This window comes from Panulirus ornatus, chromosome 4 (genome assembly GCF_036320965.1).
Source record: "Panulirus ornatus isolate Po-2019 chromosome 4, ASM3632096v1, whole genome shotgun sequence".
Classification (NCBI taxonomy): Eukaryota; Metazoa; Arthropoda; class Malacostraca; order Decapoda; family Palinuridae; genus Panulirus; species Panulirus ornatus.
Genome location: NC_092227.1, coordinates 87,706,512 through 87,725,962, shown reverse-complemented (window position 1 = coordinate 87,725,962; position 19,451 = coordinate 87,706,512). Strand labels below are relative to the sequence as shown.

The window sequence follows — 19,451 nt, the reverse complement described above, 5'->3', positions numbered from 1 at the left end:
AAAACCTATAATTGCAAAAGTCGATCAAAGTTTCCAAAAGACAAAACCTCAGAGGCCTTACCCATGGAACCTCTCTTGATATCTCTGTTTCAACTGGGCCAAAGTCCAGAATTTGTGGAACATCAACGAAGGATCCATTAGAATATCACATTTTACCTTCAGAGAAAAGTCGTACATTAATTAGAATGAACTAGAAATATGAAATGTTTTACGACACAACATGGTAAACCAATCGAGACAAAGACTATAAAACCAGTCACCTTTCATTTGCTCTTTAATGTGATTTACTTATCAATAAGCGCCAGGTACGAGGTACAAGTCTCCCCTTCTATGGTTAGTTATAATATTTAAAGTCACCCCTTCCAAGCGTTTCCTAATTTTTTATCTTTCTAATGAATTTAGGATATTTTTTATTTTAGTTATTATCATTATTAAAAAAAATTGTTTTTACGGAAACGGATTGCTTGGAATTATCTTTTATATCTCCAGTGGTAAAGTATACTATATGATATATAGACAATAATTTTTGAAAACATTGACTGGGATATTTTTTTATTGTTCAAAATTAATGACACACACTTCTTGAATAACCTGTGGTCCACCGCCCGGTGGATGTATTTTTGATCGCCTAAATGGCGTCATGTAGATTATTTACCGGTCTTAGTTTTTAACGCTTATTTGGGAGCCATTGTTTCTCGAAACTGGTGTTATGTCAGCCTATTTTGTAAGGGATGCTTGGTGTCAGTTTTATTTGCCTGCGTCGTTCACAGATGACGCCACAACAATTAGCTGAATCTCTCTCCCTCTCTTCTCTCTCTCTCTCTCTCTCTCTCTCTCTCTCTCTCTCTCTCTCTCTCTCTCTCTCTCTCTCTCTCTCTCTCTCTCCCCATTATACAGTACACAGAGTAACGGCTGTTTCTCTGAGAGGGACTCATACAACCTGTACCAGTACTATTACATCTCAGGGAAGATAGCCAGGCAACGGAGAACGCGGTGTCATAGACAGTAGCATCGTGTCAGACATGGACTTGGCAAATCGTGAAAACCCAAAGCCATAGGCAGGTCGAGGCCCATACGTACAGTGAGACTGTGTACGTTATAGGAATTACCTTGATCACCTGAGGCTGTTCAAGGTTTTTAGATCGGGAGTTATAACTTAACGGTTGGAGGCCATTATTACCGTGGCAGTAGATAGATCTAAAACATCAGTAACCAACAGCCCAAAATTGGTCCACATCGTACGTCACAAACACATCCACCAAAATGCTCCATCACTCAAAGAACCCCAAATGTGCCGGTAATGGCACACCAGAGAACAGGCTTTCATTTGCCGTAGCCAAGTACCAGACATGAACCTCGCTACTCTGTGCATATACATACTTAGGTGGACAACAGAGCAGCTAGGTCGAACCCCAGGACCTATAAGCCCGCTGCTCACCTTTCCTATTCCTCTCTCTTCCTCATCACATTCCTTAAAACAAACCCCTCCTAAAGTCCTTCCCTCCAGTTAACAATCAAGAAAGTCATTTATAACTTTATTTTCAGCCACCTGGATTATGGCGTGACTATATTACTTTATCATATTAATCATTCAATCCGAAGAAGATTCATGGCAATATTCTTCATGCTGACAACAGAAAATTGCCAAGTTTAATTTTCCATCATAGTCTGTTATGCTGTCGTAAGTACTTTCCATGGATAAGAATCCGTTATTGTACGATAGTCATAGCTAAATGACTGCAGGAGTACCCCACAACTGCAGAACACAGAACTACAAGGGATTAGGGGCCCACAACCTATTGGGATCGGGATGATGTGTAATAAGAAAGAGTTCATCATTATAAATGTCTTGTTTGGAATTTAGATCTTGGGTGGCAGAGTCTATGACTACTTGGTTCCGCGTTTGTGGTTTATAAATCATAGAATAAAATTCATTATTGGACGAGCAACCGGAGCTTGAGAATTGCCTGTTGGTGACATTAGCTGTTACTTGGTTGTATAGTGTGACTCGGCAAGGAATCACATAGCGAATAAAACGCAAGAAAGATTTACAGATCACTGGCACTAGTCGTGGATTTCGATCGACTTTTGATATATCACGTTATAAGAATTGTTTTTCACGCCAAAAATATCAGACTTCAACACAATCTAGTATTTGCATTTCCTTCATCTTATTCATATATGATTTATAGTATTTAAGATATGTTTGGAAGTTGAATACTAATAGTATTACTAGAGTTTTGAAAATTTAAATAAATTTTTTTAATGTTATGTAAAAAAATATAGTTCTATAAAAGTAGTGCGAATAAAACGATTTTTTTTTTTTATTCACAAGTGATGATTACACTCAGGAAAGGGATGGCTGAAGGTTGCCCACTTCCTCTTCCTCATCACACTCCCTATAACCCTACAACAACCCCCTTCCAAAACACTTCGCTCCAGCCAAAATCAAGAAAGATTTTTATAACTTGTCCAGCCACTTGCACCTTGATATCATAATCAAGAATGCTTGGGTTTAGGGGTGACTATATTAACCTGTTATATTAATTCAGTATAATCAATACGTCTAGATGTATGGGTGACGATATTAATCTGTTGTGTTATTTAATATTCCTGAGTGTAGGGGTACCTATATCAATCTGTTGAACTATCTATTCAGTCTACCGAAGGTTGAAGGTGACATTCTTGGCCCTGACAACAGAAAACTGCCTAGTTAGAATTTCCTACTGATGTTATTTTATCCGAATTACTTTTCAAGGATTACTATATATGATCACCGGATTTCGGAAAGTACACAGTGGGCAGGTGCCTACGGCTCTCCACAAAATCGTATTGGAAAAAGTTTTACCAAGTTTTATTAAATTGACTGTAATCCGACACTCAAGAATTATAACGTGTCAACCAGCGAGGCTACGACTTACTGTGGATCCTTCCGCAGGTTTGGTAACTCATGTCGTTACTGGGTGCTTCCCTCACCTGTCATCCAGGTATTGGACATATTCGCATACTGCCACAACTGTTGTATCTAACCTTTCGTCTCTCGAAACGTTGGTTCAACCAGCAGTAAGTAGTTCCTCCGCCTCTTATCGTTCCCAGCTTCATCACCATGTCCTTGACCAGTGTATCCAGCCACCTCTCGCATGCTTTGCTTACCTTTCTTACTGAACACCATTCACATGACTTTGCCTCAGCCACATCTGTTGGGTTAGGATTGTCTGCCTTGGAACTACTGTCTGACAGATGTAGGTCCTCCTCCATGGTGTTCGCTAGATCACTCCCTGCCCCGCCTACCTCAGTCATTGTAAATTAATGCCAGCCTCTAACGTCTTAGCCAAGGTATGGTGCAGACTTTAGGCGTCGTGATAACTGAGGTGTCGCATGTAAAGATTCGTCAAGACTAAACATAGCACATGATGGGTGTGTGTTTTCGGGGTGCCAGTACTGGCACACGGCGGCCATGTGTACAATACTAGCCGTTTAATTCAACATGACTTTGCGTACCGGTTTCGTTTTGAAATTTTTATCATCATCATTGAGTTATATTCAGTTTAGTATAATTTCGGCATAGTTCTAGATATCTTCGGTGCTATTTCATGCAGTACTATTAGCTTCCATTAAGTAATTTGACATTACCATCTGTATACTTTCCTCTTTTTCCTCTTTTGGAACCTATTGGACGTGTCTTATAATATTTCTGCGCGCTCCTCAAAGCAGTGTTATATATATATCATGTGATAAGTTGTTTCTGTCTCATAATATTTTGATGTAAATTCAGATTTTGAATAGAATCTATCAATCTCTGGTGAAATTGGCACTTTAGAATAGTCCTTCCAAAGAAAAAGACGTTTTCTGTGAGTATGCCACTACTGAAAATGTCGCTACCAATTTTCACTCGGATATATATATCTTATATTTCTTTACTTAAGTGTAAAGGACAGTGAGGGAGATTTACACTAATGACGCCCTAATAATTTTGTGCTCATTCATGATTTAACGTCTTAAGGCAAAAGTGGATTTTATTTAGTGTCATAAATTTCTAAGATAATTGGTTTAATCCGTAGCTTACCGTACATAGTGTGTCTTAAGAGGTCATTTTTTCATATTTACTATTTTATATTAATACAGTAGAAGCAATTCTAGACGTTTGATGTAATGAGGAACCTTTGTCAAGATAAGTCTTTACGACTCTTTAAACACACACACGGTTCGGATTAACTAACAGCTGGTTGTGTCTAACACTTCCAGTGGCACTTCTGTATTTATTTTCACTCAGTTGTCAGTGTACAATTACATGCACACATACGTACATATGTATAAAATATTCACAAATTTTGCTTTCAACACGGAATTTGGATAATAAAACCAATAAAAAAATCTATATTTATATAAAAAGTGAAAATGGAATGATTATTTCATATAAGATTGCTAAACAACAATAACACACACACACACACACACACATATATATATATATATATATATATATATATATATATATATATATATATATATATATATATATATATATATTCTCAATTGCCGCTACCCCATTTGAAAGATACCGCCAGGAACCAGGAGATGCCGTATCCGCTTGCATCCATTCTCAAGCTGTCATGTATAATATAATAAAACCACAGCTCCCTATCTACAACCAGACCTCACAGACCTTTCCATGATTTCCCCCGGAGGCTTCACATTTTACACATGTACTGAGGAGCCCATTACACATGAACTTGATTTTTTGCGATGAATACACCACATTTTACACCACACACACCTCTACCTAAGAGCCCACAACGCCACAGTTACACATGGGCCGACCTGTGCCAAGAATGGCAACCCAAACACAAACACACCCGATCTGTGCCAGTAATGGCACACCAGATAACGGTTATTACTGACAGTGGTCAGTATGTGGTCCAGAAATTCGTTATTGTAAGGATCGAACCGTAGACTGCTTAGGTTAGCCTAAGAGGGAACAAAAAATCCCCCACATGCTTTCTGTTCTTAGCCAGAATATCTTGCGGAACTTGACTTTTACAACATAACTTGTTCATTCAATAAAACCCAGCTACATTACAACAAAACACGTTTTCTATAAAGCCCAAACATTTTGCAACCCAAACTTGTATTCTTCAAAACCCAGACATTGTACAACATAGCTCTTATATATTACATTTTTTTTATATGAAGCCCAAACACTGAACATAACTTGTCTTCAGTAAACATGTCTTACAACAGCTTGTGTCATGAAACCCAAACATTTCATAATATAGATTATATAAAACCCAGACATTTTACAACCCAAGTGGTATCATTTCATACTGAACTTCGACAGGGACCCCACATCGTGATAATGTGTATGATCGTAAGATCATCTTAAAACACCTAAAAAAAAGTTTCCAAGGTTTGTCGATGGGTGGTTATAAATAATGTTGGTGGTCTTGATGACCCTTGGAGTTCAAAAGCCTAACAATTGTAATACATTCCTGAGTGTAGTTAGTTTTTAACTCCATGCTTAAACATTCTTCCCAACGTATTCATGATCAATGGATTCATAACTTTCTTTGGATGAGAGACTGAAGCCATTCACTGTTCCCTGCAGGTTAATGGTGGTATTTTCTTGGTCACATGCGGTCTCATACAGGATTGGTGTGCACTTGCCTACTAAGTTCGTATATACCACTACCTTAATGGAAAATAATGATTCGCACACAACACATTCGTAGTTTGACTCCTTATATCAAATACATCAAGACTTCTTATCTGCAGTCGAGGTTGAGGCGGAAAAATGATTGGTTATTCATTGAAGTTTTGATGAACGATTGGGCTAGAATATACCTAGCAATAGGCATTTCACCAAAGAATACTCTCTGCTGGGATTCCTCATACTGATTTGTATTCATATAAACCTCATGTTTTATAACATGTAAAGGATCCATATTTGATCAGCATTTCATGAATATCATGCTTCCATATGCTTCGTGGAACACTTTGGAAGACACGACAGTAATTTGTTTACTTACTGCATTTACCCAAATGGCTCCTTTGATAAATGTGGCCTTTTATCATTTGCGGATGGCCTCCATACAATGCTTTCCATTACCTGTGTAAGGAAGGGTGAGAATTTTGACCTAGAGCTGTGTACAACACGAGGTGGAAAAGTTTCTTGGAAAGAACATAATTATTCTTCTACAAAAATTCGTAAAGTGCTGTGGTATTCCATTCAAACGTCAGCATCTGAATATGAGAGTACAAATAAAATTCATTCTCCTTCCTGTACGCAAAGACGCAGCCTTTTGCTTCAGCAGTTTTCCCGTATAAATCTCCCCCAACTACATATCTGATATTAACGATATTTGCACACGTGAAGATCCCAAGATATATGCAAATAATCAAATTTTTGCCAACCGCTTCACATGGCTATTGGGATCACAAGTCGACGTCGGACTGTAACCATCAGAAAATATCACTTTCCATCGGTTCATCTGCACAGTCACACGTTTACTACAGCATAGTCCATTACTGAGCTTCCCATGTGACCATCACTGCCTGAGATGTTAATCTGCTCTTCCTTGATAGCAACACCCGGTGTGAGGCCACGGCGGGACCAACTGCCTGACTGTGTCAGCCTGTGTGCCACTTCACTCCAGAACTGCTCTATTTCCTCCAGTTTTTTATTCTGCGTTTCTGGTAGAAGCAGTGTGAAGCCAGCGAGGACGAGACAACCGGTGGCAAACAAGTAGAAGAAAAAATGCAACTGTGAATCCGATTTAGTGGCCACGTAGGTGAGGACGAACTGCATGGTGCTGACGGAGGCAGACGACAGTCCACAGGCGATCCCCCGCACAGCGCCAGGCAGCATCTCCGTGCCTATCAGGAATGCCACAGGACCCACCCCACCTCCATATGCCACCACGAAAAGCACCAAGCACATCAGTGGTACCCATTCGGGCCATAGCCCAGATTCTGAAGTATAAAAGTAATTTGCCAGCTGTACCATAGCCAGGCCAGAAACGAAAGAGGCTATGGAGAGAATGGGACGACGAGGAACGTAACTGAGAAGCAGTGAGCACAACAGGTTAGCCGCTAATCTGGCACTGGCCACAAAAACTGAGCTCCAATATGGCGACACTCCTAGATTAACCTTCCTAAAGATATTCACTGCCAGTAGCACCACAACGATCTGCCCGGTACACTCCTTCAATATAACCAAAGTGATAGAGGCGACAACTGGTAACAGAAACCTAGGCTGCATTAGCAATGCCCCGGGACTACTTTCCACCTCATTTAACTCCTGATCATTTGTTTTCCCCATCTGCATACTGAGGAGCTCCTTCTCGACATTACACTCTGCAGGCCGGACATGCTGGAGGACACTTTTTGCTTCTTGAACTTTGTTATTCCGGAGTAGCCAAGCTGGCGACTCTGGCACCATAGTCACAGCGATGATACACGGGAGGAAGACGCAGGGCGGGAGGAGCAGCACCACCGTAGACCAATGGAAGAAGGCAGCCAGGAGGTAGGTGAGGAGGTAGCCAAGGGAGTAGGCCGCTTCGGCCATAGTGCCCAGCATACCGCGTCGTCCAGCCTCACTCACTTCACAGGGATACACGTACACAGACACAGCACAGGCCGACACCAGAGCACCCTGTGTATAACAGTAACAGTTAGAAGAATTTCAGATAACCTCTTGATCACATGCATAGAACTATATTCATATTTCATCGTAAACAGGGCAGGATTTTTTTTCCCCTAATGGCTATCATTCCGCGCATAAAACCTCAACTGCAATCATCTCGGATGAGAGGAAAATATATTACGAGACGAAGGATATAAAAGAGATTGATTACAACTCCTCAGATGTCTGTAGACCCGACTCTTAAAGGTGAAAAGGTTATGGGAAGAGAGGGAAAGAAAAAAAATGGAAGGGTTTGCATTTCTCTGTTCGAGGAAGGGATGTATCGTAACGATTAATCTTCGGGTGGCTGATCACCACTCACACAGAAACTACACGAAGCTGCCAAACGCATGCAGCTGGTCCAGGCCTTGTTGGCTGCGACAAATACTGATAGCGAACGAGAGAAGTGGCTGAAGTAATACCTACCGGGGCAAAAAAGTGGGAAGCAACATCACAGTGGACATAAAGGGATGGTTGAAGAGAGGCAGAAGGCTTTTGATTCCACTATGACCAAGACAGATGGAAGCAGGATTAGCCATCGTAGCTATAAAACAGTACTCCATATTTGGGCGAATAAGACCATCTATAGGTTTATGAAGCAGCTAAGAAAAATTATCGTGTAATGTCCTTCATGTAGCGTTTCTAGGGTAAGGAATAAGCCCAACATATGTCAGTCAGTATTTCAAAACTTGATTGTTGAAAACGAAGACGAAGGAAGATGAATGTGAATGAAGCACATCATTGCTTTCCCACTCAGAGATGGCACAGATATGAATATTAGATACAGAGTAAGATAAAGAACGGGTTTTGGATTTCTAAGGATGGTTAGAGATGATTCATGCAGACTGGAGTCAACGAGAGTTTCGGGTCTTAAAGTTGCACCAAGATCTCGCATTCGAAGTCACTTTTTCTGTTTTTTAGTTGCTACAAAGATCTTGAATAAACACAATAACGACACCGTTCCCTGGTTTTAAAAGATTTAATCCCTGAATCTGTTAATTCTACGGCAAGTATGATAAGCAACTGTATTGTCGTAACCTTACCTGCACTGCGCGGATGGCAATGAGTAAGGTTGGGTAATGGATGGCTGGAAGCAGAGCGAACCATGAGACGGCTAGGCTTGGAAGGAGCAGCATAAGCAGGCGCCTCGGCCCCAGCTGGTCCGTCAGGTATCCGCCCAGGACGGAGCCAGGGATGGAAATCAGCTGTACCACACAGGCTGCCGAAAGACAAACGAAAAATGGATTAAGTAAGGGCAAAATGCCAAAATCAAACAAGAGGTGTCAAGACTCCCTATTCGTGTTGTCATTAGCGGTTTGATATTGTTACAAAATGCTAAGAAACTATATTTGGGACTAATAGTTCTTCATTACGTAGAAACAAAAGATGATATTTACGTCGAAAAATGATAAAGATTATGAGTTCCAATTACTTTGTGTTGTGCAAGTATGCAACGTTTGCTCAATCTCACACGGCCTAGCTCATTACAGCAAGACATCAGTTTGTTCATCTCACACAGCCTAGCTCATTACAAAGTCATTCCAACATATTATGTATGATACCAGGCAAAAATACTAATTCGATCACCCCAACACACACGGTTTTCCTAACTAGGTTAGATGATATCAGACATGTCTTGGCTAAACCATATTTAACCTAACACGGAATGACATTGATGGAAGGGGGGGGGGGGGGTAATCTTCAGGAGGTCCAATTTATCCAAGTTATCCCTTCATCATCACAAGGCCTGAAGCGCATGGTTCGCTCTCGCTCTGCTCAAAATATCTTTTGGATGACCGTCGTTTGCGCGTGCTCGGAGCATAAGTGAACCGTGAACAATAGTGTGCTCCCCCATTGAAATATACGTAATAATACTGAACCAGAGCAAAAGCGAACCTCGAGCGGAGCTATAGTGTGCATCAGGCCCTCCGATGATCAAGGGACGACTTGGATAAATTGGATCATCTGAAGTTCTTCCCTCCTCCCTCCACTAAAGTTTTCCCGTGTTAGGTTAAATATGGTTTAGCCAAGACATGTCTGATACCATCTAACCTAACCTAGAAAAACCGTGGTCACGGTGTGTGTGTGTGTGTGTGTGTGTGTGTATGTGTATGTTGGGAGGAGGTGGGGGGGGGGGGGTGTTGATCTCCAGGTGGTTTGTTAGGGAACGTAAAAGTAGATGAAACAATCGTCAAATATCAAGAGAACCAATTACAGCTTCACCTAACCCTCCAGAGCAGCCGAGATTTATCTCAGTGCTTATCTTTTTCAAGTTTTCTAAAAACTAAGCGAAATATTGGGTGTAAATTTTGGGCTTTCGAAAATCCTTTAGTGTATTTTTTTCCTCAATTACAAGATGAAATATTCTAAACGCAACTCTTCAATTGTAAATTTTTGTGATATCGTAATTAAATGACTGTGGAGGCAGTATGGTATTAGTCATTCACAGTATATTAAAAATTTATGGTAGATCGGATTATATTTCCAATTTTCAAATACGGCTTAAATTTCCTATAAAAAGAATAATCACTAATGGGTCACATTTTTTGCCAACTAGTTTACCTTTGACCTTTCCTTGGCCCAATTTTTGGTTGCGCTGAGGTAGGTTAGGGGTAAGATGTGGTGGTAAACTAGGTTGAGGTAAGCTTAAGTCGTAGTGTTTAAGTTGAAGTTACGGTAAAATTATGGTATAAGTAGCTAGAGAAATGTTTAGGTAAGTTAGGATTACTGTGAATTATACTTGGGTTAAGGTAGGTTAGGATTACGTTAAAGGTAGCAGAGGATATTTGGGGTAAGCTAAGATATAGGGTTTCGTTGAGCTGGCCATGGATTATGCTTGATGTAGGCTGTATTACGATAAGGTAGGCCAGAGGTACGATTAGGGTACGATTAGAGTAAATTAGCTATGGCTGCAGTAGAAGTAAGCTAAGGTTACAATATGTATGCAAGGTTTGGAACCTAGTTTAGGGACTTGGTAAAGTTCATTTATTGGTGTCATCGCTTTAACCAACACTGATTCGACTGCAGGTTTGAGCAACTGAAACTGATTTTCTCACCATCAGAACTGATAGGAGTATGCCTTTCGATAACTGATAAAAGCTCAATTTGATAAATCCAGTAATAGAGTGGATAAAGGAAAAAAAAAACTAGTCGGCAAAATCCTTTTAACCCAGCGATGCTGACTATTCTGCAAAATATCCCTGTATGATGTGAGTACTTCTACTTCTAACACTTGTTTAGCACTAACACTTACCTGACCTTAGCTCTTATTAGTACTTACAAAGAACTGGCTCCGTTACTCAATAAGCACCAACAGTGAATCAAGCTCTTGTTTAGCACCAGCACCATCACTGGCTAAGTATCAACACACTTACCTCACAAAAGCACTTGTTAAGCACAGACACTTACCTGAAAGCTATTTGTATGAAGCCATATTTCGGGCTGCGGGCCAACACCTCAGCGTCTTTCACCGATACTTGTCTGAAAATAAACACCTGCAAGGCATGAACTCTACTACTCAAGGATTAACATCTGGCTCGGCGACAGCAGGTGTGTAGCGGGTGTAACTCACCGAACCATCCAGCTTGGTGGTCGGTAAGGTGGACATCACCCTCGCGCGTCCAAGCGTCCAGTGCAATGGCTGGAAATGCAATGGACATCCCAAGAGCGCTGCCAATAAGCGCTACCCACACCGCCGATGTTATCTGTAAAAGGAATACACGTGAGAAAGAGGGAAATTCGCTAGACTATATTTAATGCATGATAAAGACTGCGCATGAAGTTAATCGTCGCCATGTTTGACAACAAAGGCATTTATTTTTATGCCATTGGTACGCATGGTCTGCTGCACAGGATTTGGGTCGTTTTCTGACGTCTTTGTGCGTTGTACAACATGTTAAGTAATTCGTACATTCGTATAGATCTGCTGGGTAACATACCAACTTTGCGTTGACATTTAAGGCATAGCTGGTTTTTATACTTATGTTCAAGTAAGCGTTTAAGGTATGATAGTTTTTGCGTTCCTAGTAAAGTCTGCATTTGCTGTGGTTGGTTTTTGTATTCATTAGTTTACGTTGATACAATCTTATTTTACCTTAATATGGAAATTTATATTTTTTATGGTAAGTTATTGCGTCCCATAAATTTAACTTTTTGTTTTCATTTACAAGTGAGCGTTTAACTTGAGGTTTGTTTTTGCATGCACAATTAAGCTTGCAGCTATTCTTGGTTTTGTTTTGTACGTTTGAATATGTCTCCATGTAGACGGCAACATAATCCCTCCTGGTAGGTAGTGGGAAGCCACTGTCAGGGAGATATATTACTGTACCACCCTCCTGAGTAGCGGGAGGGTCAGTGACAGCTATACAGTGAGCCAGCACTTCATTGGTTGCCAAGCTGTACTCCCCTGGCTCAGGTAGCTGTCTAATCTTTGTTTCACACACACGTGAGTTGCTGGCTCTCACTTCACAAACACAATCTCTCCATTCTCATTCATAACGCTTGACATGTAATTCACATGAATCGTTCTTCGTAGCCAAAGATTTTCCCGCGGTGGGCAATACATGATAGCTCTGCCTTTTGGCAAAATCTTGTCATAAGTAAGTACTGAGTTCAGAAATTTAATGGGTTTCTGAAATTTGTCGAATCGTGCTATGTTCACCATGACCTTGCGGGTTTAACTCCTTCAGCAGAACTGTACGATCCCAAACAAAACGGTACGACACTTGAGCAGTACCGTACCATTCCCTAAATTAGTAACGTCCTAGCTCCTATAGGGCTTCACCCGAGAATCAAACCTCGAGCACATTATATGTCAGGGCGAGTTAAAGAAAATGATACAGAGGCAGAACTCACCTGTCTGCACACTGGAGATAATAGATTGCAGGGGTTTAATCTTCTTGTTAGGCTAGACACGTATGTAGACGGTTGCGCCTGTGACCAGAAACTGTCATCCTTAACCGACACAGACGGCAATATTACCTCCAGAACGAAGCTCATTGTTACCACTTTTCAAACACGCTGGCTGTATGTACACTTTTACTTTCAATATAACTTGAAATCCTTGTCAAAATCTATTGGGATGCGTCTGAAAATGTAGTGAATGCTTGCAGTAAAAACTGGTCCTGTTTTTGATGTGGAGAGCGTGGTAGACGTAAGTGACACGCGGGTAGGTAAGTTGTAAGGAAGGGCAGGTGGCGACTCTCCATTTTATATCCTCGGGCCATAACATCACCACGTGCCAGCTGTACCCCTGTCACGCCATATATATATATATATATATATATATATATATATATATATATATATATATATATATATATATATATGTGTGTGTGTGTGTGTGTGTGTGTGTGTGTGGATTTATTTACTTATCCTGTATTTATAATTCAACGCATAATGTATTACGTACAACTTGCCAGTCTACAGCTACTGTATCATGTGGTATATGTACATGAGCGCACTTACAATTCTCTATCTTACAAAATGAAAAGCATCGAAATCTTAATTCACTGAATGCTTATGTAAATTTTGATTATTTCTTTTTTTGATTATATAGCGTACGACGACTCTACAGATGAATAAAGATGATTTGAAATCAAAATATTAAAGTAATGAAAGTAGTGAAAATATTTAAAATGCGTGGAAGATACTTGGAAAATAATATATATAAAAAAAAATCATGGGTTGGTTCGAGGAAAATAGTTTTAGAACGAAGTTTAGAAAGTTTCTGTTTAATAGCCTACAGGCAGTTGTGGGTGATCATCCCCTATGACCTAATATCTGTGTGGCACGTGGCAGACTGTTTCAGAAAGAACAGAATAAATGTAGATAATTAAACCTACGTGAATCGTGTGAGGGAAGGAAATTATGAAAGACTGATAGATTCATGAAACAAAGACAACATGGTGCAGTTGTTTGGTATTATTATTAGGGCAATATGTAGACAGTTAGGGTAGTGGCACACGGCGTTCAATCACCAAGCACACACACACACACCTCGGCCACATCCGCCTGCCATCAACCAGGCGGCGGGGAAATCCCACCAAATTGATGACTCAAGTTAGCTATGCCCGCACACACTCGCCGTCCTGACCTGCTGTACCAGCTCGTGGCTCATATACCTGTACCCTCTCTCTTCCCACCTCCTGACCGGTACATCTGTACCGTTCCTGCCTCCCCTTCGGTTTAGCCGACTGTACTGGTTTATGTAATATAATTCAGGGGAAGTTCCCGAGATGTCTTCAGAGAACTGAATGTTCTCGAAGGACCAGTTCATTTACCCTGGTGGATCAAGTCGTCACAAGAGGAACTAGTGGGTAGAGGACAGCCCTAGAAGCTAGAGGAAGGCTTACGGCCTACGCAAAGTAATATATATATATATATATATATATATATATATATATATATATATATATATATATATATATATATATATATTAAACAACCATGGAGACATCACACACCCCTGCCGCAAACCTACATTCACTGAGAACCAATCACTTTCTTCTCTTCCTACACGTACACATGCCTTACATCCTCGATAAAAACTTTTCACTGCTTCTAACAACTTGCCTCCCACACCATGTATTCTTAATACCTTCCACAGAGCATCTCTATCAACTCTATCATATGCCTTCTCCAGATCCATAAATGCTACATACAAATCCATTTGCTTTTCTAAGTATTTCTCACAAACATTCTTCAAAGCAAACACCTGATCCACACATCCTCTACCACTTCTGAAACCACACTGCTCTTCCCCAATCTGATGCTCTGTACATGCCTTCACCCTCTCAATCAATACCCTCCCATATAATTTGCCAGGTTGTTTAATTTGTTTATGGATGGGGTTGTTAGGGAGGTGAATGCAAGAGTTTTGGAAAGAGGGGCAAGTATGAAGTCTGTTGGGGATGAGAGAGCTTGGGAAGTGAGTCAGTTGTTGTTCGCTGATGATACAGCGCTGGTGGCTGATTCATGTGAGAAACTGCAGAAGCTGGTGACTGAGTTTGGTAAAGTGTGTGAAAGAAGAAAGTTAAGAGTAAATGTGAATAAGAGCAAGGTTATTAGGTACAGTAGAGTTGAGGGTCAATTCAATTGGGAGGTGAGTTTGAATGGAGAAAAACTGGAGGAAGTGAAGTGTTTTAGATATCTGGGAGTGGATCTGGCAGCGGATGGAACCATGGAAGCGGAAGTGGATCATAGGGTGGGGGAGGGGGCGAAAATCCTGGGAGCCTTGAAGAATGTGTGGAAGTCGAGAACATTATCTCGGAAAGCAAAAATGGGTATGTTTGAAGGAATAGTGGTTCCAACAATGTTGTATGGTTGCGAGGCGTGGACTATGGATAGAGTTGTGCGTAGGAGGATGGATGTGCTGGAAATGAGATGTTTGAGGACAATGTGTGGTGTGAGGTGGTTTGATCGAGTAAGTAACGTAAGGGTAAGAGAGATGTGTGGAAATAAAAAGAGCGTGGTTGAGAGAGCAGAAGAGGGTGTTTTGAAATGGTTTGGGCACATGAAGAGAATGAGTGAGGAAAGATTGACCAAGAGGATATATGTGTCGGAGGTGGAGGGAACGAGGAGAAGAGGGAGACCAAATTGGAGGTGGAAAGATGGAGTGAAAAAGATTTTGTGTGATCGGGGCCTGAACATGCAGGAGGGTGAAAGGAGGGCAAAGAATAGAGTGAATTGGAGCGATGTGGTATACCGGGGTTGACGTGCTGTCAGTGGATTGAATCAAGGCATGTGTATGGGGGTGGGTTGGGCCATTTCATTCGTCTGTTTCCTTGCGCTACCTCGCAAACGCGGGAGACAGCGACAAAGCAAAAAAAAAAAAAAAAAAAAAAAAATATATATATATATATATATATATATATATATATATATATATATATATATATATATATATATATATATATCCCAGGGTCAAATTCAAAGAAAGTGTTTTGGTGTTACTCAAGATTTCTTTCCAGGAGCCCCTGCAGCCCATAGCTTCGCTTCCTCCAGTTGCAGGGAAATATGAATTTCTTTGTGATGAGAAGTTCTCAGATACGAATGTACTTCCCTCTATACAACTTTGCCAATGGTGACTTTTCACTCGCGATGTAACCTGATGCAGGCCCGGAGTCCGGTAACACACACACACACACACACACACACAACACAACACAACACAACACAACACACACACACACACACACACACACATATATATATATATATATATATATATATATATATATATATATATATATATATATATATATATATATATATATATATATATTCCTTTCTATACATGTTTGAAATTTCTTGCATTAACGCTGTCACGTATAGTGCACCGAAACCAGATTGCCTTGCCCACGACCAAGACCCACAGACCACTTCATATTCCCTGGTTCTTCCCATCGATTGTACATTGCCCCTCAATAACACATCGCTCCACTTCGCTCTATCCATTGCACTCCTCACACCCTCCTGCATGTTCAGGACCCGAACGCTCAAAGCATCTTTCACTCCATCCTTTCACCTTTTCCATGGTTTTCCCCCCTTTCCCTTGGTTTCCCTCCACCTTTACATGTATATCTTTACTGTCAACCTCTCTTCACTCATCCTCTCCATATGTCCAAGCCATTTCAGCACACCCTCCTCAGCTTTCTTGCTTACTCCTTTTACTTCAGCGTCTCTCTCAACCTATCATTTTGTATTCGAGGAATCCTCCACGGCAGATAGTGTCCACAAGAATTTCATGCGCAACGCATTCACTCTATGTTTTACATATGTAGGGCCACGCCCAGCACCCATACACCGCCATCGGCTATAAATACATCAGGTGATCGAGTCGTGCGACAAAATGTCATAGAAATTACATAATTCACAACGGAAATGCACGTATCTCCTTCCTGCTTTAGGACCTCCCCTTCTATTGAGCTCCTGCAGCGCTCAGGAAACTGGCCACGTCCAACGGGCAGGAACACAGGTCAAGAAACGCAGTGTTGTGTGCGTCTTGGTAGGATGAGTGCCGGACAACTGAGGAGTAAGTTTTCATTGTCCAAAGTATGAAAGTGGTCGTATAGAGCGGCAAGAAGTAGGGAAGTTGGTTGCCTTGGAGGTTGACAAGTAGGGCACTATGTTGACAGGTCTCCAGATGGCAGGAAATTTATCATTTTCATCATGTAACCCAGAGGAGGGTGAACGGCATGCAAGTAATAGAGTGAATTGGAATGATGTGGTCTACCGGGGTCGACGTGCTGTCAGTGGATTGAACCAGGGCATGTGAAGCGTCTGGGGTAAACCATGGAAAGTTCTGTGGGGCCTGGATGTGGAAAGGGAGATATGGTTTCGTTGCATTATACATGATAACTAGAGAATGAGTGTGAACGAATGTGGCCTTTGCTGTCTTTTCCTGGTGCTACCTCGCGCATATGTGGGGGGAAGGGGTTGTCATTTCATGTGTGGCAGGGTGGCAACGGGAATGAATAAGGGCAGACAATGAATTATGTACATGTATAGATGTATAGGTATGTATATGTGCGTGTGTGGACGCGTATGTATATACATGTGTAAGTGGGTGGACTAGGCCATTCTTTCGTCTGTTTCCTTGCGCTACCTCGCCAACGCGGGAGACTGCGACAAAGTATAATAATATATATATATATATATATATATATAATACAAACCTCCAACAGCCAGGATCGAACCCGGGACCCTTGTGCAACAGGCGGGAGCGCTACCGCTAGGCTATGATCGCCCCTAATAGGAAATGACTACTCGAATACCCTTCGTCTCACGTTGGTGAGCAACGGGGTTTACACCGGTTATTTCCCAACAGGGCATTTTATCGATCCTAACTGTACAACATGGAGGTATATGAATACGAACTATTCGAGTATATAGTATTCGAATAGTCATTTACTATTAGAGGCGATCATAGCCTAGCGGTAGCGCTCCCGCCTGTTACACAGGGGTCCCGGGTTCGATCCTGACTGTTGGAGGTTTGTATATTCAATGAAGGGTCGCGCTAATATGCACTTTGTTCGTGTATATATATATATATATATATATATATATGAGGTCAGGTCAAAGGTCAGGCTCTCATACACAAGGGTCGCACCATCTGGGTCAAGCGGTATCGGTGTGTATACATCTTGGTGTACAACAACGCTGGTGCCACGTGGCGCGTGATCCTCACCTTTGTTCTGTGGCTTTGTGTGTCGTCCCTCGCGCCTCTGTGGTTTCCCCGGCCCTCATCTGCTCCGGTCCTTTCTCCACTTCCTCACACCAGACCCATATTCCCCCCCCCCCCCCCTCTCTCTCTCTCTCTCTCCCGAGCTGCCCGATCTAATTTAAACCACTTCCTACTGTGGTAAGGTGGAGCGCGGTGTGACGCGTGGCTCCCCGGTAACATCAAGGTCGCGTCGTCGGTAAACAGAGAGGAGGACAAATATACAGGAGGAGAAAGATAATGATCAAGAGGCGGGCGGGACGGTTCAGGGAAACAATAGATATGTGAACAGTGCTTAAATAGACACGTTAGGGTTTGTGGTAACGTGGTGTGTGTGTGTGTGTGTGTGTGTGGCCAGCAGGTGTGCCAGTCGTGTGCGTGGCCAGCAGGTGTGCCAGTCGTATGTGTGGCCAGCAGGTGTGCCAGTCGTGTGTGTGGCCAGCAGGTGTGCCAGTCGTGTGTGTGGCCAGCAGGTGTGCCAGTCGTGTGTGTGGCCAGCAGGTGTGCCAGTCGTGTGTGTGGCCAGCAGGTGTGCCAGTCGTGTGCGTGGCCAGCAGGTGTGCCAGTCGTGTGTGTGGCCAGCAGGTGTGCCAGTCGTGTGCGTGGCCAGCAGGTGTGCCAGTCGTGTGCGTGGCCAGCATGAGTGCCAGTCGTATGTGTGGCCAGCAGGTGTGCCAGTCGTGTGCGTGGCCAGCATGAGTGCCAGTCGTATGTGTGGCCAGCAGGTGTGCCAGTCGTGTGCGTGGCCAGCAGGTGTGCCAGTCGTGTGCGTGGCCAGCATGAGTGCCAGTCGTATGTGTGGCCAGCAGGTGTGCCAGTCGTGTGCGTGGCCAGCAGGGCCAGTCGTATGTGTGGCCAGCAGGTGTGCCAGTCGTGTGCGTGGCCAGCATGAGTGCCAGTCGTGTGTGGCGGATGAGTGGATTTTTTTTTATCCAGTCTTTGAACTCACTTGAGGTTCTTAACCTCACCTGAGGCCCTTAACCTCAAAGACCTAAGGCCCTTACCCTCACCCGAGGGCCTTAACCTCGAAGACTCGAGGTCCTTACCCTCACCTGAGGGCCTTAACCTCATTTTTCATGTGTTTATCTTCCTATGTGTTTTCGTCTGTTAACGTAGCTTATGTATGAGTCTGTGTGGTCGTCTGTCCGTACGTTATTTGCAAATCTCCTTTCGTGGTGAATGTGTATGTTGAGTATGTATGTAATGATTGTGTATGTTGAGTATGTATGTAATGACTATGTATGTTGAGTATGTATGTAATGATTGTGTATGTTGAGTATGTATGTAATGATTGTGGATGTTGAGTATGTATGTAATGACTGTGTATGTTGAATATTGTATGTTTACGAGCTTATGTATGAGTCTGTGTGGTCGTCTGTCCGTACGTTATTTGCAAATCTCCTTTCGTGGTGAATGTGTATGTTGAGTATGTATGTAATGATTGTGTATGTTGAGTATGTATGTAATGACTTTTTATGTTGAGTATGTATGTAATGATTGTGTATGTTGAGTATGTATGTAATGACTGTGGATGTTGAGTATGTATGT

The 19,451-nt window shown here is 42.0% G+C and overlaps 1 protein-coding gene across 1 annotated transcript; it reads right to left on the bottom strand.

Annotated features, from left to right (window-relative positions):
- Positions 1–4,358: 4,358 nt before the first annotated feature.
- Positions 4,359–12,869, bottom strand: LOC139746172 (facilitated trehalose transporter Tret1-like). The gene is made up of 4 exons (XM_071657069.1): positions 12,536–12,869; positions 11,253–11,385; positions 8,725–8,900; positions 4,359–7,651 (listed from the first exon to the last, which is right to left on the bottom strand). Exons 1-4 carry the CDS (start codon positions 12,677–12,679, stop codon positions 6,497–6,499), a joined length of 1,608 nt encoding a protein of 535 aa, XP_071513170.1. The 5' UTR covers positions 12,680–12,869; the 3' UTR covers positions 4,359–6,496.
- Positions 12,870–19,451: the final 6,582 nt, after the last annotated feature.

Coding starts and splice junctions, on each gene's coding strand:
- LOC139746172 (XM_071657069.1), bottom strand. CDS start 12,679: ATGAGCTTCGTTCTGGAGGTAATATTGCCGTCTGTGTCGGTTAAGGAT. Junction 11,386..12,535: donor TATCTCCAGTGTGCAGACAG/GTGAGTTCTGCC, acceptor TTCCTTTTACAG/ATAACATCGGCGGTGTGGGT. Junction 8,901..11,252: donor CCACCAAGCTGGATGGTTCG/GTGAGTTACACC, acceptor GTCTTTCGGCAG/CCTGTGTGGTACAGCTGATT.